This window comes from Danio rerio, chromosome 24, assembly GCF_049306965.1.
Source record: "Danio rerio strain Tuebingen ecotype United States chromosome 24, GRCz12tu, whole genome shotgun sequence".
Classification (NCBI taxonomy): Eukaryota; Metazoa; Chordata; class Actinopteri; order Cypriniformes; family Danionidae; genus Danio; species Danio rerio.
The window spans coordinates 8,253,629-8,279,428 of record NC_133199.1 but is presented as its reverse complement, the minus strand read 5'-3'; the positions used below and the strand labels follow the sequence as shown (position 1 = coordinate 8,279,428).

Below are 25,800 nucleotides of genomic sequence, written 5' to 3'. Positions count from 1 at the left end.
TCCCGCGTCCCGTCCCGAGACGCAATCTGCCCGATGCCTCCTGACAGCCGGAACGTCTGCTGCCGCTGCCCTTCTGACTGCGCCCGATCCCGCTGTACGTTTAAATATACCGAGGCTGCGCTTACAGGTTATGAGAGGTAGCAGTGCAGACAGTTATGCACGGGCTCAACTAGACAAATCAGGATAACGGGAGGGAATGAAAGAGAGAGAGAGGGGTACTGGGAGAGCGCAATAGCCCCACAGGCACCATCGGTGACCCCACAATATATTTCTAACTAATGTGACCCCGTATTGTGTATCACAATTGGCATCGAAAAACTCCCACAGGCTACGGATTGTTCCCGGGAGTGGGGATCGCTGTCCTCCGTGCTGGCTCATACATACAGGATGTGGCAGCTCCGGGCATTGCGCTGCGCTGGCGGCGTGCATTCAAGATAGCGCTTCGGGCGAAAACCTCCTGACGTACCGCGACGCACAAACAAAAGCAAAGGCCGACAAAACAAGAGAATTAGTCTTACCTTGTTTTTTCCTGAGCACCTAATCGTTTCTGATAGTTTGTATATGCTCATTATGCGTGTTATTTAGGCCAGCTGTTTTATTTATTCGTTTGTTTGCTTGTTTGTTTCCATGAGAAACTTTGTGTCGTAAAAATATATAAAAATACATTAATTAATAGCCCTTACTTCAAAAACAAATGGGCCCACGTGAAGCACTGTTTTATCGTGTGTGTGTGTGTGTGTGTGTGTGTGTGTGTACGTGCGTGCGTGCGTGTGTGTGAGGGAGAGAAGCTTATGTCTACAATGATTGTGATTGCTCTGTAACTATAACTATGCGTTTTTGTGTCATCGTGAAACGAGACACGACATAACAGAAGGGCTTCAAACTTGCGTTCCTGTTTATGATTTGTGGACGGCAATCTTTATGTTGTTGGGTCCAGGGACCCCCATGAAAAGGGAAGCAATTAAGTGCTGGGGGTCTTTGGAAATGTTTAGAAAATAACTAAAAAGTAAGCAGTGATTTATTTATTAAATTTAATTAACTATCAACATCATTATTATTTTTACCAAGATAAATAATTAAATACAGTTGAAATCAGAATTATTAAACCCCCTTTGATTTTTTTTTTTTGATTTTTATAATATTTCCCAAATGATGTTTATCAGTGTTAAAAAAAATCACAGTATGTCTGAATTTTTTTTTTTTTTTTTTTTTTTGCTCTGAAGAAAGTATTTTTTGTTTTATTTTAGCTATAAAAAACGGTTTTCAATTTAAAACATTTTAAGGTCAAAATTATTAGCCCCTATATTTTTGACTGTCTACAGACCAAACCATCATTATACAGTAACTTGCCTAATTACTCTAACCTGCCTAGTTAACCTAATTAACCTAGTTAAGGTTTAAATAAAGGCTAATGATTCTGGGGGTTTAATAATTCTGACTTCAACTGTATGAAAATAAAAAAGAAAAGGGGGCGTTGGACAAAGGTCTGGAATTTGTACCATATCTGAGCTCATCTGTCCTATTTTGTGCGAAATATGCCATCATAAATAGTAAAAAATAGTCCATTGAAAATCTAATTAAAACTAATTTAACATTTGTTGTTATCCATGAATTTTCAAATGTACTATATATATATATATATATATATATATATATATATATATATATATATATATATATATATATATATATATATATAATTTATTTTTTTACAAAAGATCACATAAGAACAGTGAAGCTCTACATTATTATTATTATTATTATTATTATTATTATTCAAATAGCCAAAATCCAAAAGTTGAATGTGCTGGCCATTTTATCATTTATAATTTGCCTAATAAATGACAATAGGCTTGTTTTTCATTTAAAGCATTTCCCTTTTTTTTTTTTTTTTTTTTGATGATATATATGATGTAATAAATTCCCAAATAATTTTTCATATTTCTTTATTCTAAATTTAGGAAATTGCTTTGTTGCATCAAAAAGTGTGGTTATGATGACCATCCGACAAGCCAATCCAGCTTAAATAGAGCTTAAAATGTAATTAAATCTCATAACTAAATAGAAAATGAGGTGTATAACTGCAAAAAGGTCCATGTTTTGAGAAAAAAAAAACACCCCTTTCACAGGCTACAGACCTGTAACAGCTGTTATGATCATAAAATAGACTATACTATAAAACCATTCAATAAGTAACAAACAAATAAATACAAACAAGATTAAAAATAGCAATTGATTAAACAAATAAATGCAGTTTTCTAAAATAAGTAGAAAAATATAATGTAAAATAAAATATTGCCTATAATATATTAAATGTTTTTCAAACTATAGTTTGTTCACTGTATAATTGGAATTTTCTGTAAATATAAATGCCTTCCTCAAGCATGATTATTAAGATTGTATCTTAATATTTATTATTCATACAAATAAATGAAGTAGTGAGTAGAAAAAAAACTTGTTTCAATTTTTTTTTCATGTATAATTTGGATTTTTATACTGTAAATATCAATGCCTTGTATGTAAGCATTATACTATTTAGATTACATATAAATATTTCAAACCCCCTGTATAAAAGGTTGCAGCACAAGCCCCTTTAGAAGCATTTTCAGCATTCACACAGTCAGTCCTTCTCAAAATAAAAAATAAAATAAAAGAGTTTCAGGCAACGTTTTGACGTATGGGTGCATGAGAAGCACGCAACACTTCCAAGGCCACAGTCGCTTTCCATGATGTCACCCACACCTGGCCCTTATGGAGTTAATAAGGCCAGTTTGATTGATAGCTGACATTTCATTATGGAGGAGTCATACAGTGATTGTGTAAATCCAAACAGACACGCCGCACTGAGGACGAGCACGGGGATGCTGGGAAACAGACAGCCAAGTGAAGCAGAGGAAAACTTGCTGCAGGACTCAGGAAACTCTAAACCCTTGCTGTCATTTTGATTTAAATTTTCAGGACTTAGATGAAAAACAATGAGTAAATACATATATGCTACTATAAACTGCGCTGCAACCCTTTCATCTGCTGTACAGTTGTCTCTTAGTTGACCGATGGCAAGATCACAGGCTTTTTTTCTTCTTCTCTCGATTCTTCATCAAGAAGATACTTACAGTATGGTTGCGTGAAAACAAACATCAGAAAATTGTTTATACAGTACGTCAATGCAGGATCTAAAAATCAGCGTGGGTCCTGTGTCGGTGGGCTATTCCTGTGAAATTTAGCGTCTCTTTGATCTGTATGATGGGTCTTGTTTCATTGAACACTCTTAAACAGGTTATAAATCCTCACTGTGGTTTGAGAGCTGGATTTAGAAAATACTGGATTTCACTCCATTTGCAAATCATTTGTTTGGGAAAAAATGTATTTATTTATGTATATATTTAATTATGTTTTTAAACTACTGATAACATTTCTTTTAAATTTAATACATTATTTATTTGTTTAAATATTTAGATGTTTATTTATTTGCTTAATTGTTTTATTTTAATTAAATTATTAAAAAATCAATTAAGAATAATTTAAAAGTTCACATGCAAAAACCTCTAAGTGCCATCTGGAATTTTCGTTTACAATCAGCATTTTTTCTGTGCCTCATGTTTTTGTTCAGCTATTTAATGTTTAAATCGCTAAAAAAATAACCTATTGTTTGCCATAAAAGTAAAATGACAGAATTAAGACAGGAGCCTGAGAAAATTATAATATTATAAATTATAATATTGGAAGAAAATTGCAGATGGCACTTAGAGGTTTTTGTGTCTGAACTCTTCAATAAAAAATCAATAAATTGGAATAATGGACTACGTTTTTTTTTTTTTTAAAGAGTGTAATAATTTTAATAATTGAAGTAATTTGTTAAAAAACACATAATTTATTTTTGACAAATAGACCTATTTATGGTTAGAAGCTAATTCAGAGCATTTAATAAAAACATATCTAAAAACAGAAAAAGTTTTTTTACATAATTAATTTGAGTGTAATTTCTGTTGGTTGCCCACGAATTAAGAGGGATGAACATTTATTACCCCTTAGTCTAGTGCTTGGAATTCTAATATTTCTGTCTGTCAGTCTGTCTAAGTTTTTACAGAAAGTATTTTTAGATGTGTTTTTATCATGATTCAGAAAAAAAGTGTGAACAGTCAGAGAAAGAAATATGGAACAAGACGTTGTGTTATCTGGATGTATGAACATATATATTTGTAAAAATAAATAAATAAATAAATAAATAAAAACCTAAATAATACTGTTAAGTGCTGAGGTTAAAATACGGATCAATGGAGAAGGCAAATAATTTTGAGTATATTTACTGTCTTTTCCTTTTTGTATCACAATGACATGATCTGTCAACAAATTACAGTATGAACAGCAATATACTGTATATTTATCAGGGTTTCAACAATAAGGACTGCCCGATGGCCCGGGGTCAACATATGAGATGCTCAGGACAGTATACAGGATCGTTACTGGCCCGATCGGGCCACTGCTGCCTTGTTACTAAAGTTTAATTTGCCTGTGACTATTTGTCACATTTGTCAATTGCGTGCGAATACAGTTTTAGAATTGAGAAACAGTTCGTATTTTCAAGCCTTCAAACGCTACCTTCTCGGTTCTTCTTATCTTATTGGATGTTGTGAGCACATTATTAGTACAGGGAAGAGACAGCAACATGGCGGTAACATCAAATGATGATGCTAAAGGAAAACATTTGTTTGTAACGTCTTGGAAGCAGACATAAACCAGGGTACACCACGACAAAAAAAAAAAAAAATTAAGTGATCTTTTGTACAGTTTGCTGTCAGTTTGGCTGGTCTTTAGCCATCTTTTGTTTCAAAACACTTTGAGTTTTGCTCATTACACATTTATATATATATTTTAAATATTTAAATTCTATGTTTACAAACATTTTGACACTTTTTATTTATTTGTGGCTAAGAAATAGCTATAAACTTTTTTTTGGTGGGGCCAGTGAAAATATTGGCAGGGCAAGTAAAAACCTGAACCATTGGTCCGATTGGGCCAGTAGAAAAAATCCTTAGCGTTGAACCCTGTATATATATATATATATATATATATATATATATATATATATATATATATATATATATACAGTTGAGATCAGGGTTATTAGCCCTCTTTTGATTTTTTTTTTTCTCTTTTTTAAATGTTTCACAAATGATATTTTTTCTTCTGGAGATAGTCTTATTTTTTTTTTTTCGGCTGGAGTAAAAGCAGTTTTACATTTTGTTAAAAAGCATTGTAAGGTCAAAATTATTAGGCCCTTTAAGCTATATATATATATATATATATATATATATATATATATATATATATATATATATATATATATATATATATATATATATATTGATAGTCTACTGATCAAATCATCGTTATACAATAACTTGCCTAATTACCCTAACCTGCCTAGTTAACCTAATTAACCTAGTTAAGCCTTTAAATATCACTTTAAGCTGTATAGAAGTGTCTTGTAAATATCTAGTAAAATATCATTTACTTTCATCACGACAAAGATACAATAAATCAGTTATTAGAGAACAGTTATTAAAACTGTAATGTTTAGAAATGTGTAGAAAAAAAATCTTCTCCCCGTTAAACAGAAATTGGGGGAAAAATAAACGAGGGGGCTAATAATTTAGGGGGGGCTAATAAATCTAACTTCAAGTGTGTGTGTGTGTGTGTGTGTGTGTGTGTGTGTGTATGAAATGTTGTTCACTGTCATTATGTCAAAGATAAAATAAATCCTTATTAGAAATGAGTACTTAAAACTGTTACGTTTATATAAATATCTTGCAGTTTGGACTTTAATTTGTTGACAGATCATGTCAACTATATACTATAAATTGCCATAGTTCACGCCAGAACACCCCTTCGAAGTACAGTTATTGACAACATGACTAAGTACATGACATTTTGTAGGCCTAATCTACTGACACGTTCATTGACACGGAAATTAAATTCTGAGAGATTAACTAAGGATTTTGAGCAAGAGACAAGAGCTTTTGCGGGCAGTCCATTGTGTTTTGCTATTTGTACCCGTTATTTTCAGAGATGCACTTACTGTTTTGCAAATTTGAATTCTGATCTAACAAATGTTCCAAAGAAAGAGAGAAAAACTACATTACCATATGAAAACAGGCTGAATCTGTCCAACATGACGCGACAGAGGCGGGACTAGAGAATCTCCACCAATCAGCGCCCGCTTAATGTAGTCCGTTGGTTTCCGGTGTGATCAAGATGGCGCTGCGGGAGCTGAACTCGCTTGAGAGATTTCTAGGATTAAAAAAGGCAAATAAATACAGCACGCAAGGAGGGAAAAAGGTGAATCGAACGCTGAAAGAGATATAGTTGGGGTTTTGAGCTGATAGTATTTTTAAAAAGATGCGTTAGGGTTGTAAAGTGTCATATGTTAGTCATTGTATGAATGAATGGCTGGTGGTGGAAACCTGAAATTTTATTTCACTGGGAAGATTTCAGATCTTCTTTATTATGTATTTAATATGTATTATTTACATACATTCATCAGCATTTCATCTATTATTTTTAACCGTGTTAGAATGATAAGTATCCAAGTATTTAATAAGTATTCACATGTGTAGTAGCAAACCCACTGAAAGATCTTTGTTCACTTTGACATCTGGATCATCAAAGAAACACATTTACTGTAAAAATAACATTTAAACGGTTTAAGACAGCCTATTATAGTGCATTTACAAGGTAAAACATCTTGGATAATTTTCAAGTTTACATAAAAACACTTGCCTGCAAAAAGACATCATGGCCCTTATGCTAAGCAACATTTAGAGCAGCTTTATACCCACCATGTGCATTGAAACTACCTATAGATAGATAGATAGATGGATGGATGGATGGATGGATGGATGAGTGTTTCCAGCAATATGGATGTGACATCTACAATTTCAAAACATAAATTCACCGTGATAGTATATGTTAACATTATATTGAAGCATCTGTTTATATATTCCAAAACAACTAACCACAGAGTTATTTGAGCAGAAAAATATCAATCTGTAAACCTATTTTATATTTTAAATAAGGGATTTAAACATACGTTATGGATGTGATGAAAAAAGTATGCAACATACTTTGTAGAAAGTCTGAATTAAACTGCACAACCCCCCCAAAAACAATGCTAATCAAAAGGATAAGAGTTCTCTCTAAAGAACTAAAACTATTTATTTTATTATTATTATTATTAATATTTATTTTTATTTTTTATTTTTTGCATTAATGAGGAAAAAGCTCCATTGTGGGTATGACAGATGGGAAATTGGCACTTGTGTAATTTTGGTAAGTAAAATATAATAGTTTGAAAACATTATCAGAAACATTTTTGAGTATTTTTAGAACACTGTAAAATACTTAGAAACAGTTTTAAAGAGATAAATTACATGTTACTACAAAAATAAAGAGCAGTATTTGCAGTGACTGACTTTACATCTTACCATTATTAATTACAAAGTTTAAGCAAATTACAGTCCTTTGTATTAAGAGTTTATTTGAAAAAAAAAACAGATAACAATTTGTAATATTTTAGAGTTTAACTGCAAAAAAACTGTATCTTTGAAAAATAAAAAATAAAATAAAATGATGATAATCTGTTCTTCTTTTTTTAGTCGCCTTATAATAAGTTAAAAAAATCTATTAATACTTTTTTTTCCAAATGTTAGTTTTGTTAATATTAACATCGGTGATGTATTGTAATTAAATAAGTACAGTTCCCTAATACAATACTTTTCTATAATTATTTCTTATTGAAGCTACATTATTATTATTTACTATTATGTAACCAACCAAATAACACATACAGTAAATGTGATTGATGTAATATACCATGTAATATTAATGTATCATTTAACAATTCAAATCTTATTGTTCAAAATTCATACTGTACACTAGCTTCATTCATTTATTCATGTACTAACTACTTTATTTATAGTTTTTTCCAGTTGTTCCCAAAGTGTTGTTCATAAGACGGTGATTTCCAAAAGTCAAATAAATTCTATTAAACTGCTAGAATTACCATATTTTATCCATAAACCACAGGAGATAAATAATAGTAGTTAATAATTACATAAAAAAGGAACATCATACAAATAATAAGCCATCAGCCTTTAATTTTTTTTTCCATAGATTCCGTTTTTACGTTAGATTAACAACATAGCAATAGCGTCAGCTGTAGCAGATTGATTTTATAGCACCAGGTTCAATTTTCTGACAGCTTCATTGCAATCAAATACATTAAAAATGAATACAGACCACAACTGAACATTGAGGATGATTTCTAAGTGGCGGTCTCCAAAATTAAACCAAGAATAGACTTGTGCTGAAAACATTGTGCCCACCGCTCTCATTATGTGAGGTTAATATTAAATTAAACAAATTCAAGAATGAGCCTATGGTTGTTAGACTGTTGCACTTTTTTGCGTTGTCAATATGCTTGTGTTTAATGTTGGCCTATTGACCTTATTCTAAAATGCGGAAGTGCGCCTGTTTTTGCGATTGTCTTAGAACTTCCGATTCAGTCGCCTATGGGAGAAATGACTAGGAATAATAAACGGCAGAAAATGGCCTAACTACTTGCTCAACAAACAAATGTTTGCATGACTACACAGACCAAGTAGCATAATATAATAAGAAAATATTAAATTGCAACATCAAGCAGCGTAACGAGCAGTTGTTAACGTCAAAAAATGAATGGAAGTGAATGTGACCGGAAGTCGCGAGACAAAAAGATTCAAATCGCAGCGCCCGCTCGACAGCTGAGAATAAGGCGAATAGTTATGTGTGCAACATTTGTATATTTATAACCACCTCCGAGGAATGTGGGGGTCGCGAGTCACTTGAATTGTTATTTTGGGGGTCTCAGGATGAAAAGTTTATTCAACTATGCTCAAACATGAGTATTCAGTAACCTTATACATATGGTGATATTCAATAATTCAACATATAGTGATGATAAACATGCACACTAATGATATTGTGGGCGCTTCAATTTTATAGTTAATAATTACTTATTTACATTTTAGAGTGCTTTTTTTAAAAATATTCACACTGTTGTAGTGTTCGAAACAGTGCCAAATGCTTGGAGACTTAATTGATTAGCTTAATAGTACAAAGATAAATGATTTAGCATGTTAATCTGGCCTACTAATTGCCCAAATATTGACTGAAAATTTTGTGAATATCTATAGGGCTATTGTACAATACACTTTACAGTAAGGCTCCAAAAGTTAACATGAGTTAATTGAACCAATCTCTTGATCAAAACTACAAAAGCTTTTATTAATGTTAGGTGATGTTTATTTTCTTATTTATGAAATAGTAATGTGTTAGAGTCATTTTATTAAGCCTAGTAAATAACTAATAAAATGCAGTTGTAACTAATATTAATATGCCACTAATAATTGAACTAATTTTTATGCATTAACTATTGTTTACAAATGAGATTACATGTAGTGTTAGCTCTTGTACTTTTTTTGCAACTTGATTTGATTGAAATATTTGTTTACTCTGAACATGTGTATACAATATAGCAATGCACCAAGTCAGGGGTGTCCAAGCTCAGTCCTTGAGGGCCGGTGTCCTGCATAGTTTATCTCCAACTTCCTTTTACACACCTGCCTGGAAGTTTCTAGTACACTTAGAAAGGCTTGATAGGCTGGTTCAGGTGTGTTTAATTGGGGTTGGAACTAAAATAGGCAGGTAACCCGCCCTCCAGGACCGAGTTTGAACACCCCTGCACTAAGTAATTTTGTTATTATGCCTGTTAAAGTAACTTTTTGCAGCATTATAGTGAATACCATGATGAAAGCTTGAGCAATTTATTGCAACAAGAAGTTCCTAAATAACATGCACTTGTGAAACATGAAGCAAAAATCCCTGATTTTGTTAATTTATTGACAACTTAAGTTACAAAAAAAAATTATGATGTGTTAAAACCTGTCTAATCTGTGGCTAACAGCATTAATTTAATGAATGGATCTATTCCTTTTAATTGCTTCATTCAATAGATTAGTAACATGTTTTAATTTATTTATTTGTAGGTCCCTGTTCTCCAAAACAACAATGGGCCAGCATTGACTGGTCTGGTTACTATAGCGTGTCATCTGGTTAAAGAAGCCAAGAGGCCAGAGCTGCTAGGAGACGATGCTGAACAGAGAGCTGTGGTCCAGCAATGGCTTGAACATCGAATAACAAAACTAGACAACTGTTCTAAAGAAGAGGTCAAAGTTATATTGAAGGTAAAGTGATGCTGAGTAAAGGTATGGTCAGATTTGCAAAATTTCACTGTAGCTTCGCATTATCCACTTTTTAGAATATTGCAAAAAGGAAAACACTGAGGTGCCTTAACTTTTAAATGTGTCTTTTTATGCTGTCCAAACCACAGAAAAACATAATTTCATAAATTTTATAGGAAGAAGGACTTAGTAAACAGGAAATGGTGTAATAATGGTGTAATATCTTAACAGATTTGTTAACACTTTTGTCAGTTTTCAATGCTAAAATGTATTATTTATGTATTTAGTAAGCCAGCAAAATTTGAAAGTCCTGTTTGGTTCAGTTATGTTGTTTACAGTCTGCTCTCCAACTTACTCAACTGATGACGTCATGAAAACAATCTTCAAGGTTTTAATAGTTCATGTATTTACTAATGTGAACTAAGAAAGAAAAATACTTGTACAGCATTTATTAATCATAGTGCAACATGCATAATGCATTATTAACTTTTAAATGTGTTAATAACATTTCATTAATGCACTTTGAGTTTACTAACTTACAACGTGAGTTATTAACACTTTTAACTTGAGTTAACTAACTATAATAACTGATTGTATTTTCATTAGCCTTTACAAAGATGAAATACTGTAATAACTGTGTTATGCATAGTTAATTCATGTTTATAAATACATTAACTAATACAATTTTAGTGTAAAGCGTTACCTAAAACTTAAATTCAGTCAGATTAGATGAAATGCAACTAGATGAATTGCACATTATCTAAAGTGGAAATACATTTACTATATACATATATCGTTAACATAATCTCATATGTTGTTTTAATAATTTATTGTTCTAATATAATGATATAGTTTAATATAATAACAAAAATATAACATTGACTTACTTAAGGAATAAGTCCCATCTTTGAAATGACTTTGTAAAGTTGCCTCCAAATGTCTTGCACAACTTTGTTTCTAAATATCAGGCACCTGTTTCAAATACAGGATAGCTTGATACGACTTATTGTAAATGTCACTTTATAAGACATAAGAGGCCTGTTTCAGTAAGAAGGTTCAACCAAACTTGCTTGGTTTAAACTTGAACTTTGAGTTGACTTGCAGAGAGATTTAAAACTCAGAGTTTTAGGTTTCAGAACTGCTGATCTGAGTACGGTCAATCAAGTCTGAGTAGACTAAAGTTGTGGTCAAACTAGAGTTTGTGCATGCAAAATTCTGTCACACGTTGCTTTGAAAGGGGGCGGGATTAAACAAGATGATTAGACGTTAAAAAAGCGAGAGATTGCTCCGTATTTTAAATTTCTATACAGAGAGGTCATGTTTTGATCCTCGATTGGTCTCATGCAGTCAAGTGATGCGATTTCGCAGGTCAGAGTTCACCAAGCTTGAGCTTTTCAAGGCAGCGATCTGTGAAACTTGACGCATGAGCTTGCGTTTCTGGTCTGACACGTTCACGTGCGTATGAATGGAAGTCTATGGAGAGAAAAGTCCAGTGTGACTGCAGCTTTATTCAGAGTTGAGTGACCACACCGTGACTATAAAAAGGCATTATGGAGCTGAGATATTACAAGTCAGCATGGCAACATCTGAAAAAAAAAAAAAAGAGATAAGCATTTTTTTCTCCAGATGAACTTGATCTGCTCATGCAAAGTTAGCAAGTGTGACCATCTATTTTAAAAAACAACACTGCATCAGTGAAACAGAGACAGGTAGCGTGGGAAAACATAGCTGCTCAAGTTAATCCGTAAGTTTGCATTTTAAATATTTAAAATATTTAAATATTTAAGTATAATAATTTTTTTTTAAGTGTGACGTTTTATTGACTTTCAATTAAAAAAAAAGTAGGGAGTTGACCTTATTTTTAAAGTTATTTCAGATGTCATAGCAATTAAAAAATAGGCTACTGCATAGTTTCTACAACAAATTTGACAAAACAAGAATGCATATAACCTTAAAGGGCCATGAAACCCCCTCGTTTCAGCAGGGTGTTTTCACACCTCTACTTTGGAAAAAGTCAGAAAAGTGGGCGTATCCACTTCTGTTTAGGGGGGAGTGTCGGAGGAACTAAAGTGGGATGGTGTGGGAGTGTCTATTTGGGCACGCGCGAGTTTCAGAGTCAAAATACACACACAGGAGAAAGTGATGGTGTTTAACCTACATGGACATCTGTAGTCGAATAATTATTAAATGTTGGACTTTAACTGCAGTTTGGCTCTTTCATTTAGGGAATTCATTCATGCCCCTCGCGACAAACGAGATATTTGATTGGAGGAACTGCTCTTAGCGTGTATTTTTCATGCAATGTTTGATACCGCACGGCGAATGAGAGAAAAAAAACCTTCGCATTTCCCGGAAACTTAGATGCACACGGCAGGTAGTGTCAGAAAGCCGCGTTTTATTCCGGTCACAAAATGCGGTAAAAACCCTACACGAGGTTAAAGTTTGGTTGTGGTGCTAACATGTTTACACTCGGTGCTATAGTTAACTTAGTTTGATACGAACAAACTGAATAAACAAAGAGGACTGGTCGCTCACTTACCAAATCTGTAGAGACAGGACAATCACCAGCAACTAGAGCCGCGTCTTTATTAAGAGAAGAATACAAGCGAATCCGGATCTCAGCGTTTGCAGATGAGAACAGCTCTCAGGTAAACAATAATCCTCCTTAGACACGTAAGTTATTGTTGTCGAGCGTCACGTACACTGTTAATCCACACGTGACTCCAGATGAGCTCTCACAGAGAGAAAATGAAAACAAAACTTAACGGCAGCAAACTATAAAAGCAACACTTCACGCTTGTTTTGCCAACACAACGTGGCATCTCTGTCGTGAAAACACTGTGACACTAATGAATATTAATGAAGTTGCACAATAGAGCGCACTGATTGGTTTGAACCAAGCTTTACTCATGCATTAATGCATCACACTGTAAGACGTAATAAGACACACTCTGGCACAGACGTCCAGTCTGCACGCTGGAATACACGCTATTATGTCATGACCGTGACGCAGCTTCAAAAATTCGTTAAAAAACCGGAAGTACGAATTTGCTTGTAATAACGCAAAAACAACCAATTTACACTTTTTAGTGAAATATAGGTGTCCTAATAGTGTTTTTAGCAGTGTGTACGACTGTCAACAGCTCAAAAAATGTGTTTTGGTGTTTCGTGACCCTTTAATGTTCAGTGGAAATGTTTAATTTAAGGTTGCCACTTTTACACGCGTTAAGCAGTTGAAGATAAAAAATCCAAAAATGAGTTTTTAATAGATTTAAAAGTGCACTTGTGTGTCTACCTAAGTGGTGGAGGTTGATATGACGTTTAGAATGTAAGCAGTATTAAAAAATAGTTTTTAGAAAGAATAATAACCTCATTAATCTAGTTACAGTACATGTCCCTGTCGAAGGTCAGTGAATTTAAGCTAATTATTATTAAAAAAGGACAAGCCAATCTCGTAACTTTGTTCTTTATGTGATTGAAATGTAAGTATTATTTTTCATCCAAAAATGCTAATTAACTTTATGCGCAAAACTTGAATATCAGATAAAAGATGTGCGAAGAAAGAACCATTTCCATCCAACAAATCAAAGTGAACAAAATCACAGTTTGGATAGGATTGTGTGAGTGCACCTAGTGTGAGTACATCCATAATGCACTCACTTATTAATGATTCCTGATTGTCTTCCACGTGGTGAAGAGTAGGCAAAGTCTGATATGTAGTGGGGGGAAAAAATGATGCTGGATACGAACTGGGTTCATGATCGATCGCTTCCAAACATGTTGCTATGCACTTTACAAGCTACGCCACTCGCGTTTCTGTCTATTGCGCTCTTTAGTTATGTTGTCTCTGTCAATCAAACGGTGATGGGCGTGAATCGCTTAACTAACTTGTTCCAATGAGGTGCACTATTTGCACTTAGCCTAAATAGACACTCCAAAATCGGCATTTTTCCCCCCTCGCAGGGGCCCCAAGTGTGCAAGCCTTCCTTACCAGTCACAATGCTATAATTTAATTTAACATAGCCTTAAATTCCTATTGACACCAATAGTGACATATTAGATAATTACTAAGCTACAACAAAACCATGACGGTAGCATTAAGTAATCTAACAAGTGGCATGTGACCCTTTTATTATAATAATTTTTAGCTTTATTGATTCTTATCAGTGTCCAGAATCCTGAACGTTTTTCTATTTAATCTTTATTTCACCCATGCAAACCCGCATCTACAACATATTCAAAACGTTGATTCGACAATCTATCATTGTGCGTTTAAAGTGAACACCACTCCAAACTCAACAACAATGCAGTCACAATGATTTCTCTGTACAAGCTGTGGAGCTTCGATTTGGAATCATCCACAATGCAACCTGTCAGATGGTCTTTAATTGACATGCAAAGGGTAGCAGGGGTCACACGCTGTACTGCGATCAGTTCAGAAGGGATTAAAGGTATAAAGCTTCTGTCTGTGAACAGTGAGAGGCAGTCTCGTTAACACGGGCGCTCAGCGGGATGGACGCCTCACGGCAGAAGCTGTCAGTGTGTGGCGAAAGGCTGTCCGAGCACGGGTCTGGAGCAGAGCGCTGCTGATCGCTGGTTAATAGTGGCAGTTTAAACTGTAATGAAGGGCTGATGTAACGCCCTCGGCACGTCACTGTCTGACCAACTCACAGCACTCTGTTAGGCAGGATCACAACATTTAAAGGAGGAGAAACAAGAGTCCTACAGCAATAGACACCAGAGTAACAATAAGACTCAGCAAAGAGTTTACAATGATCAGGATGAAGCTCATGCTGGAAAGGTGAATGTAAAGACAATAACGCCCTATTCACACGGGGCTTTAGCGTCAACGCTTGACAGAGGGCGTGTCTGAAGTTGGAGCTGAAACGATCGTCATAGAAGCGTCAGCCAATGAAATTCAGTCAGCAATAGGCCACTGTCTGAGCTGGTGTATTTGCATACAGCGATCTGATTGGCTGACGCTTCCGTCGGCGCTTGAAAAGTTGAGCTGGTCCCAACTTCTGCAGCGAGGAACGCTTCTGAAGCGGCGCCGACGGATCCACAATGCAGTTCGGCAACGCCTGACGTCACCCATTCAAAGTGAATGGGAAGCGTTGACGCTGACGCCCCGTGTGAATAGGGCGTTAGAGTAAAATCAACTAACAGAGCGCTTCAAAGGGTAACGTTTTCACCCACAGACCTTGTTATCATCTGGTTTAACATCCTTCTTGTCTTAGAATTTTGTTTTCTTGTACACTATTCGCCCATGGGATCAAAAAATAGTCGCCTTCAGTAAACCAACTGAACATAATTTTAATCCTAAAATCTTTTTTTCTCATGGAGAAAAAACCTCATCTTCATCACAAACTCTGTGAATGTCTCCGTTTTCTCTCATCAGTGTGGAGTAATTCATCAGGGTTTAATCATTGGGCAACATATTTGACCGAAGAGTGTATTTTCTAATGCTAAATGTACATGAATAGTGCATATTAAATGTAAAAGTTTTTAAGCTAAAGTCAGTAGTTATTGTGGTGTAAGAAAAGTTTTATAGCGTATATGCGTGTAACCTTCATGAAAATAGAAAATGATATTTTTTTTTCTAAAATAAGGGTAGTTTTAGGAAAAAGTCACTAAATTTCAAGATAAAAAAAGATGCATTGTTTAAATTAGCTTTTTTTCTGCTTTTTTGAATGGTGCATGGGTCATTTTTGGCCAGTCAACATGAGGGTTAGGATGGATGTTTGTCAGGCTACTCTTGTCCACTTTAAACAAAGTGAGCTTGTCCAATTTGGCCACTTCCAGAGTTAGTCAAAGGCTGGGTTTACATTAGCCGCGTTCCCCACTATTGAGCCTAAATCGAGTGTGCCAGGGCCGCTGTCACTTCCGGGACCAGATCGAGCTAAAGCGGGGCTTCCTCGGGGCCAGCGGCCGCCCTTTTTCAGCCCGCCAAATACCTTACGACAAGGAGGGTTAGCTGGGGCTTCAGGGCAAAGTGGACAGAGAGACAGAGTTTGCCCAAGTTTGAGAAAGATGGCGTGCTGCCATTACACTAGTTTTCCGATCGCACACGAGTGCATGCGCCAAACAAACAAATAAATAAATAAATAAGGGAAAGAAAAACACATAGCTTGTCAGTTTAGGATGGACTATTCCATAAAACACCTTATAAGCTAGGGGTCTTTTTGCTTATGATTGCCCTTATGTTTCCCTTTTAAATGCAAGGCTGTTGCATAAAATAATAAATTATTTTAAATAATAGAAAAAGTAAATTGAAAAAGTTAAAATAGAAAAAGTAAAAAACAAAATTCCAAAATATATAATTTTTTTGTTTATTCATGACAATTTGCTTTTGTATAATGTCATTAGTAATAGCAGTATTATTTATAATATTATTTAATATATGCATATTTGTATTTGTTTAATCAAAAACAAGCTTAGATTTGTCCACCTGTTAGGATTTGAACCATATGGAGCATAGGACGTCTGGAAATAACTCGGTTTTATGACCACACTTTGTTGTTATTGTTCATTTATTAGTTTTCTGGAAATTAGAACGGAATTTAGAAATAGTTTTGAAACAAATCTTTGCGCTTAATAAACAAAATTAATTTTGTAAGCTAATGGATGTCTGTGAAAGTAATTTCCGAATGGAAGAGGCTCATTCTTTATCCTCGCGCTGCAGATAGTCTGTTTAACTGTTTTCTCACTATTGAAGCATTCAGTTTTTCCACTTACAAAGTCCGCCATGTAAATAGGAAATATGTCATGACGCGATGCAACTGACTCTTAAAGGGAAAGGAAGATGAGACTCTGATTGGTTAATTCTCAAAACACACCCATAACTCACTAAGAGAATAAGCTCAACCCTGTTAGACTTTGCACCACGGGTAATGGCTGTTAGACCATTCAGACACGCCCTTAGTGCTTTTGCGCCCTGGGCTTTAGACTTTGTGCCTAGATCATTAAAATAGAACCCTAAATGTTTGCTCTTTGACACAGTATTTAATTTTTATTTTTTATTTTTTGGTCTGAATTACAATTAATTAGATCTGAATAATAGCTTTTAACTGTTTATTTTGGTATGATTATTACTAAACTAAAATTTTTCTAGGGAAGTGTTATTATGTGTGACATGCTGTTATAGCAATACTCAACAAAAATATTGCACAATAGAATAACAATATCACATATTTGTTTTCCAGTATTATCCAGCCCTAATATTGAGCTTACAAATCATGCAAGACCTTATCAACATGGAATCTAACAGGGAGCCAATGTAGAATTTCCAAAATTGTATTGACGTGTTCTCTCTGTTTTATATATTATAGATTACGATTGATAAAGTTGTAGTTGCTATTCACATGCCTTTCGTTTGTTTACCTTGTACACAAAATTCATGTAGAACATGATGACATAAAAGTTAAGAAAAAAAATATATATAAAAAAAATAAAAACTATATTTTAAAAAAATATATCGAAGAGATGCATTTGGAAGCATGTTTTGGACATGCTAAATCTGGCCTGCATATTGTAATCCAATCATATCACCATGAGCAGAACTGTGTTCAGCGTTAAGCATGTCTCAGATAGAATATAGAAACCCTCAGGCCAGTGTCTCCTAACTCAACACGGTCCAGTGTAACACAGATGTGTCTGTAGGCTGTCCATCCACTCTTACTCCAATAGAGCAAGTGTGAGTTTGATGTGAAACTTTGCAAAAGCCAGGATTCTACAGCAGGGGTTGGTGTGTGCGTGTGTGGGTCTCAGGGGACAGGAACATCTTCAGCACTTGTGCACAATACAGCACAGCGTCTTGAGGGCTAATGGAGGCAGTGAACAGTGTTGAGATGAGCCACTTTATTTAACATAGACTCAGACATGAACACACTTGTCTGAGCTCAGAATTTTAAATGAAAATACTGTTTTTCACAATACATTTTAAAATCACTAAATTGTTTTAATACCTCTCAACTGCCATCTTACATTTTCAAGAGGTATTTGTAATTCCAATCAAATTTTTTTTTTTTTTTTTTACTTTTCAAATAATTTGGAAATATATACAGTATATGACTGGTTTAGTTGCTGCATTAAAATAAATTAATACTACTACTACTAACACATCTACTACTACTACTATTAATTCTATAATAATAATAAACTTATAATAATCATAATTTTCCAGAGCACAAAATAAGCATATTACCCATTTCTTGAAGATGTTTCTTTAGATGAATGGCTGCTGTTTTGCATTTATATCAAATCAATTTTATTTTTATTTTATATTTTTTAAATAATCAGAATAAACTATTCTGGAAAGTAATATAGTTGTTTAATTAGATATGTCTGCTAGCCTATATTAATATAAACAACTTGTTAAGAGTAAAGTAAGTCTCAAAAACTGACTCTACAGCGCCACCAATGCACATTTGACGGACTGGCCCCTGAGCTACATTTTACTTACAAATACGAAAATTGGCACACACGTCAAAAATGCCAATACCTACAAAAAGGTCTCTTGGAGCAAGATCTCAAACCCAACAGGAAGTCAGATATTTTTGCCTTTTCCAGGCGTTGTATTTTAATGAACTCCTCCTAGGGATTTTATCTGATCATCACCAAAATTGGGTTTTGTCATCTAAAAGCTTTGGTTTTGTTAAATTGCGAAGATCTAGAGTTTTCGCCGAAGAGCGTATCCGTGGCGGCCTCTCAAACTTTGACGATTCGCCACAATGAAAGGTAGCAGCGATGAAAGGTCCCTTTCATGGCTGCTTGCAGCTTTAATTGATGTTGCTTTCAAATACAATAAATCCCTTAATGCACAATTTGCAGTGGTGCTCATTTATTGTTGGTGGGTGCTCCTAATTTTTTTCTGGTGCTCCTTAATATCTGAAGTTAGGAGCACTGGTGCTACCAAGTAAAAAAGTAAATTTGGAGCCCTGATACTGTAACTGCTATTTTCACCGTCACTATTTGTGCTTAGTGTAAATAGACATCTCTAAGACAATGTACTTATTTTCACTTTATCCCTTCTGGCACTTGTCTATTTTTTCTTCTGATTGTCAGAGTTACCATTTTTGACAGGAGAGCAGGCCCAGAGTGACCTCCTTTTATGCTTGGCTTGCAGGATCTTAACCGATACCTGGAGGACAAAGTTTACCTGGCTGGGAACGTCTTCACCCTGGCAGACATACTCATGTATTACGGAATCCACCACATTATTGTAAGTCCCTCAGCGGTGAACTTCAATCGTTTGAGAGAGGTGATGCAGAGCTCCCAATTAAAGCAGCAAGACGCTTGAAGCACAGGAGAAACCTGACACAGCAGAAAAGATGAGACACGTAGTGATGTCAGTTCCCAGGACAGCAGCCAAGGAAGTTTAAGGAGCCTGAAGGAGCCCATTGAGACAGGAGGAGAGGGATGAAATGAGAATTAGAGAGAAAGGAAATAGAAGATCACATCTCTGCATGTCAGTGTTTGTAATTGACTGACTACATGACTGACAGAGAGTTGCCATTACCCAGAAAGCATTGGTGTGTCACTCAGTTTAAAAAGCCTGAAGATAAGGTCAGTTAGACATACAGTTGAGCTCAGAAAAAATAGCAGTATCTTAAAAAGGGAATAAAGCGCAGATCTTTTTTTTTTTGTAAATAGCTTTTTATTTCAACTATAGTTTAAGTATTAAACATTTAATTTTTAATTAAAGCTTGTAAAGATTTTTTTGAATCCTTTTAAATATGTATTAAGTTTTGGCTGAATATCCCCTTAATGAAGAACAATTATTGAAGTTTTTTCTTCACATGATGATGGAACTCTCTCAAACGACACACTGCTATTATTTTGAACACCCTTTCCCTGGGGTCCGTTCTTCGTACCTCGCTTAAATGATCTAAGATGATTTGGCAGATCCTGGATCTTTTAATCATGATAACTGATCTCTCGCTAATTTGGTTCTTCAAACAAGTTCGCGAATCAGATTAGAATGTCTGGATAAACTGATCTGAGATCACTGCGTGTGTTGTAAAGGACAGATCTATGGATCCTCGAAATCATGATCAGCAATGCAACGATTGGCTGACGGCACAGCAGCGTAATGACATCATCTGATTAATATTCAATTATCCATGTGAGCAAAATTACATCAAATTAGCAGTAAACGGCTTGTTAAATATGACACGCAATAACCTTCCACATTTGTTGTGAGCTGCAGGCTTTACACTTTCATGTGTCAAGAGTATTCATGTATTGCAATGCAAATCAATGTATTTAGTTCTACATTTGGAAAAGATTTTCTTTATTATAGTAGCCGTTTTTTTAATCGGTGTAAAGAATAACTGGTTGTTTACAAAAGCATTTTGATATTGGTATTGGAAGGCGTCAGCAACATTTGTGAAGCATCAAATCACTGGCATATTAACTGTCAAAACATGTCTATGACTGCATAAATGTATTATTGCTTTAAAAAAAAGTCACATATTGTGCATTTCTATTATACACAATTTGTACTAAAGCGATCTAAAAAGTTCATATCAATAAGTTTTCTCTTAGCACCTTAGCTGTTGCTATGACAACAACTCTCGGATCAGCTTTGAAGAACGAAACGATCCTGGATCGTGTCAAATCGTCAATATCCAAATCCATCTAACTGAGTAATCCACGTACGAAGAACGGACCCCAGATCTTTAAATTCGTTAGCCATTTACTCAGAACAGTTGTCTGTTGTTTCAGTTGCACTACTACATACACAAGTAAATCATTTGCAATCCACAAATATCTCTATTGCTTTTAACAGTGGTTTCAGAGTTTTTTTTTATTTTTACACAGCTGTAAAGCATCTAAAATGGTATTCACCCCCATGGTAAATTTCATGCTTTAATGTTGTACAGCATTGAACCACAAAGGAACTTGTTTGGACTTTTTCATGTCACTGCCTAAAATGTTATACAGTTATTGGACACACATTAATTTTTGTTTTAACCATTCTTCTAGTATTTATAGGAATTTCCCCATTTCTTTCTGTATATTGAACAATGTTTGACTTATGAGAAACTTGGCATCTATTTGGTCCACAGTTCGTTGAAACCCCTTTAATATTTACAACTGATTGTTTTTTTTTATAGGTATGTTGGTTAAGTGAGTATTAGTTTGTGAACCTATTTGCCAGTCCAATCATCATAACATGTCTCATATTAAAACTCAGACACTTTTTGACCTTTAATACTTTTTTAGACACTGTACTGGATGTCTCTGTTTTGCTATATGCACTACCTTACAAAAGTCTTGTCGCCTAGTTAAGTTTTAGGAACAACGATTAATACGTTGACTTCTAGTTGATCATTTGGTATCAGGAGTGGCTTTTATGAAAGGAAAAGGCCTTTTTACCAAAAATAAAATATGTTTATGCCTTGATTTTTAATGATTTATTTAGGACAGTAATGTCTGACTTTGCTTAGACAAATGTCCTGTCATTAATATATAGTATAGATTGTAAAGTCATGGTCCAGGGGAAAAAGAATTAATATTGTGTACAGTATGACTCCCATGAGCTTGGAGGACTGCATCCATACATCTCTGCAATGACTCAAATCACTCAAATCATCTGGAATGGCAAAGAAAGCGTTCTTGCTGGACTTCCAGAGTTTATTAAGATTCTATGGATTCATCTTCATTGCCTCCTCCTTCATCTTACCCCAGACATGCTCAATAAGGCTCATGTCTGGTGATCGGGCATGCCAATTCTGGACCTTCTTTGCTTTAAGGACCTTTGACATGGAGGCTGAAGTATGAGGAGGAGCGCTACTCTGGTGAAGAATTTGTCCTCTCGTGTGGTTTGTAGTGTAATGGGCAGAACAAATGTCTTAATACCTCAAGTTATTGATGTTGCCATCCACTCTGCAGATTTCTCAAGCCGCCTTTCCACTGCACATGACATTTGGACACGACTGTCGGAATACAACCTCTTGTGGTAGACCACAAAGTTTTTAGTACTGTCATGCACCATGGGAGAGAAGCTGTTCTCGCAGTGTCCAAAATAAAGGAGAGCAAAAGCAAGAGCCATTATTCGCCTTGCATTTACCATGATTGAATGACTAAATACTAGAAACTAATAGACCGCTAAAAAATATTTGAGGGAATGTAGAGACAACATAAAAAATTAGATCCCACTTTATATCAAGTGTCCTTAACTACTATGTAGTTGCATCAAGAAATAAATACAATGTACTTACTGTGTTCATAATGTATTTGAGAACACTTGTGGTGCTCTTGAGTTGGGATAGAGGTTGGTTTATGGACACATTTGGTGGTATGGATAGGTTAAAGGGTGGGTTAAGGTGTAGGGAATGGTCAGCAGTGTATTTACAAATGTATTACAGAAGTTAATTACAGATGTAATTACAGGTATTTAATCAAGCACACAATAAACACATCTATTTACACAATAAGTACATTGTAACAAACTATTAATTCCTGTGTAAGTACATACTAGGTAAGGCCACCTAATATAAAGTGGGACCAAAAATTATATTTTTATTATTCATTTTTGAATAGCAATTTTTTTTTTAATAGAAACTTAAAAAAAAAAAAAATAGCGAAAAAAAACTATTTCTCATCTCGCGCGCACGTACCTGTTTGGACAACATTGAACTACATCACATATGGAGATAATCAGAACGCCACGCAGCTCCCGGACTACTCTCCATTTTAAATGAATGACATCCGGTCTGTCGCTTGTGTGCAGTGGAAAGGAGCCTCCACACTGAATGTAACCCCAAACCATGAATTTTTCTTTACCAAACTTGACTGATTTCTGTGAGAATCTTGTGTGCGGGTTCCAATAGAACTTCTGCAGTATTTGTGATGATTGTGATGCAGTTGAACAGATGATTCATCGGAAAAATTTACCTTCTGCCACTTTTCCAAATCAACTAGAAGTCAAGCTATCATTATTTGTTGCTCTTACAACTGGAATCGAGGACAAGACTTTAGTCAGGTGGTGTACATCATGTTTAACTCCACTCATGTTTGCGCTCTGTTTTTCTTAGGTGGAATTGGCTATACAAGAGAAAGAGTGCTATCTGAATGTCAGCAGATGGTTTGATCATATTCAACACTATCCAGGCATACGGCATCATTTGCCTCCTGTGGTGGTTCTGAGGAACAGAGTTTACCCAAGTGGTCACCACTGAAGGTTTTGGTTACTTACACGTCCAATAAGCCAGACCTTAAGATCTTCTAAGGTAACAAGCTGACATGATGTTAACCCAAAACTTCAGTATAATTAAAGCAGGTTGTTTGTTTTCGTGAGCTGAATAATGGCTGCTAATAGTGTTATTTTATATGTTAGCTTAGCATGTTTAAGGATTGGAGTATCTTGATCAATGATCAACATGAAACTGCCTTTTGTTAATGGAAAAGCAGCTCATTCTAATGTTAACTTATTAATAGTTTTTTGGATAAGGTAGTCAATGCTTAAAATAATAAAAAGAAATTCACAAAATTGTCCCTTATGCTTTTGAACCCTTGGAAATTTGACATCATTGGCAGTTTTGGGACAGAGGTCACCAATCTCGGTCCTGGGGGGCCGGTGTCCCTGCAGGGTTTAGCTCCAACTTGCCTTATCCCTCCTAGTAAGACCTTGATTAGCTTGTTGTGGTGTGTTTGATTAGGGTTGGAGCGAGAATCTGCAGGACACCGGCCCTCCAGGACAGATTTTGGTGACCCTTAGTATGGGACATGTATGTATTTACTAGCATGAACAAACAATGGGCGATGTTTGCACTGCATTTATTAATTATAGCTCATCATTTGCTTATGCGTTGACAATGAACAGCGGTATTTTCATCAACTAACATTAGCAAAGATGAATTACTACTGTAATTAATGGATTGTTTATTGTTTGTTCATGGTAGTAAACACAAATACATAAAGTATGTGTCCCAAATTGTGAAGTGTTACCAAATTTTTCTTCTGCAGTTTCTCCCTTTCTCCTAGCCTTAGCGCTGGTGTGGGCAGTAGTCTGGGGTTTTGACAGGATGTCATGTTTTCGCTCTGGGGCAGCGGGCAGAGTACCAGCTGTAGCTGCTCAGACAGCACTGGTGCGTTCTGGTTTTCATGTGCTTTTCACTCCATCCATAAGCAGTCTGTCATTTCCCCCTCAAATCCCCTTCTGTTGTTTGTAGCTCTAAATTTCTTTAGTCACTTGAAGCTATATAAATTACAGATTTAATGTGTTTAAATGTCAGAAAAAAAGACCTGCGCTTGTGATTTCACAGCACAAAATGAAAGGATTTTAATAAAGGGTTATGACAAACATGCTTCTGCAGCAGGAGAATTGTGAACATAACAGCTTGGTAATACACTGATGACTCGAAACATCTTTCAGGAAAGCAAGTTCTTTTATTCTACGCTACAACATGTGGCCAGTCTGGTTTGTCCGCAGCCTTTATGGTGGAAAATCCTCCTCTTATGAAAGGGAGATGTGTTTTTGCACGTTTGCTTATCTGCTGTGCATATGCTGACAAAAAGATCCCTCTGTTCTTTTTATTATACTTCCTTTCCTGTAAGCCTTCTTTATGAAACGTCTGCCGTTCTCAAGCTCAAGTTTGTGTTCTTTAATGTCAACAGAATGTTGTCCTGTGCCAATAAATGAAAAAACGAAGGGAAAACAGAACGATCAGTGTCTTTTCTTTTATGAGTGCTCCTTCTGGATATATGACACATAACATTTTTTTGCAGAATTCAAAGAATTTCCATCTGACATTCACTGTGTCCATAGAGGAACCGCAGCGGAACAAAGCGATGTGTGTTTGTGGAAGTGCAAACCGAAGAAGCGACAGAAATCTTGCAGTCATCGGAACAGGCCTTGTGACCAGATAATGGAGATATCCACAGTGGAGTCTCTGTCTGCCTGTTTATTTCTGTCTCCAGATTTAATTGGCTGGCTAATCTAAAAGAGGGTTCCCTCATCAAGATGAAATTTATCGCCTCTTTCACGTCTACGAACGATGACCAAACCACATGTAGCAGATGTTCCTGAATGGAGGTCTTTAATGAGATTTCAGACCACATTTTTCAAACATCGTTTCAGGTGTCATGGGGTCGTTACAGCTGTGGTTCCGAGTCGAGGAAGATGAAAGATGTTTCAAGTCACGGAAAGATCCACAGCAGGAGGTGTAGGACACTCCAATTAGTTGGAGTCTATGCAAAGTTTTGGGCGATCTCCTCTTCGTGGGTGGACTCTTCGCACTCGGTTAATTCGGCTTAATTTGCCTTGGAGTTTCTCAACAAGTCAAAGTTTATAAGTTTGAGGCATTAGCTCTCACATGTGGTTCATTTCGCAGGATTTCACAAGGTCAACACCACCTATTGCTTTCGCAAAAGGCTCCGAGGACTTTAGGAGCTTCAGAGCAGAGACTATCAACCCTAGGTGGCACTTCGTTTGTACCTTTTCTACTCAGTCAAGAAACTTACTGCAGCACTTCTGCAACTTAAGAATTCTCATAGAAGAGAAAACATCATTGAC

General features: G+C 35.4%; 1 protein-coding gene across 6 annotated transcripts; it reads left to right on the top strand.

Moving 5' to 3' along the window:
* Positions 1-6,226: 6,226 nt before the first annotated feature.
* On the top strand, positions 6,227-24,948 carry eef1e1 (eukaryotic translation elongation factor 1 epsilon 1). Of its 6 annotated transcripts, none has more exons than XR_012399162.1 (5): positions 6,234-6,339; positions 10,086-10,283; positions 19,405-19,500; positions 23,321-23,818; positions 23,982-24,943. XR_012399162.1 is itself a non-coding variant. In NM_001386550.1 (4 exons), the coding sequence occupies exons 1-4, from the start codon at positions 6,256-6,258 to the stop codon at positions 23,462-23,464; spliced, it is 522 nt and encodes a 173-aa protein (NP_001373479.1). In that variant the 5' UTR covers positions 6,227-6,255; the 3' UTR covers positions 23,465-24,948. The 6 variants fall into 6 exon arrangements, 1 of the variants encoding a protein (NP_001373479.1); XR_012399161.1 differs by having other exon boundaries at positions 23,321-23,835; positions 23,966-24,943; XR_012399163.1 differs by having other exon boundaries at positions 23,321-23,848.
* The last annotated feature ends 852 nt before the right edge of the window (positions 24,949-25,800 follow it).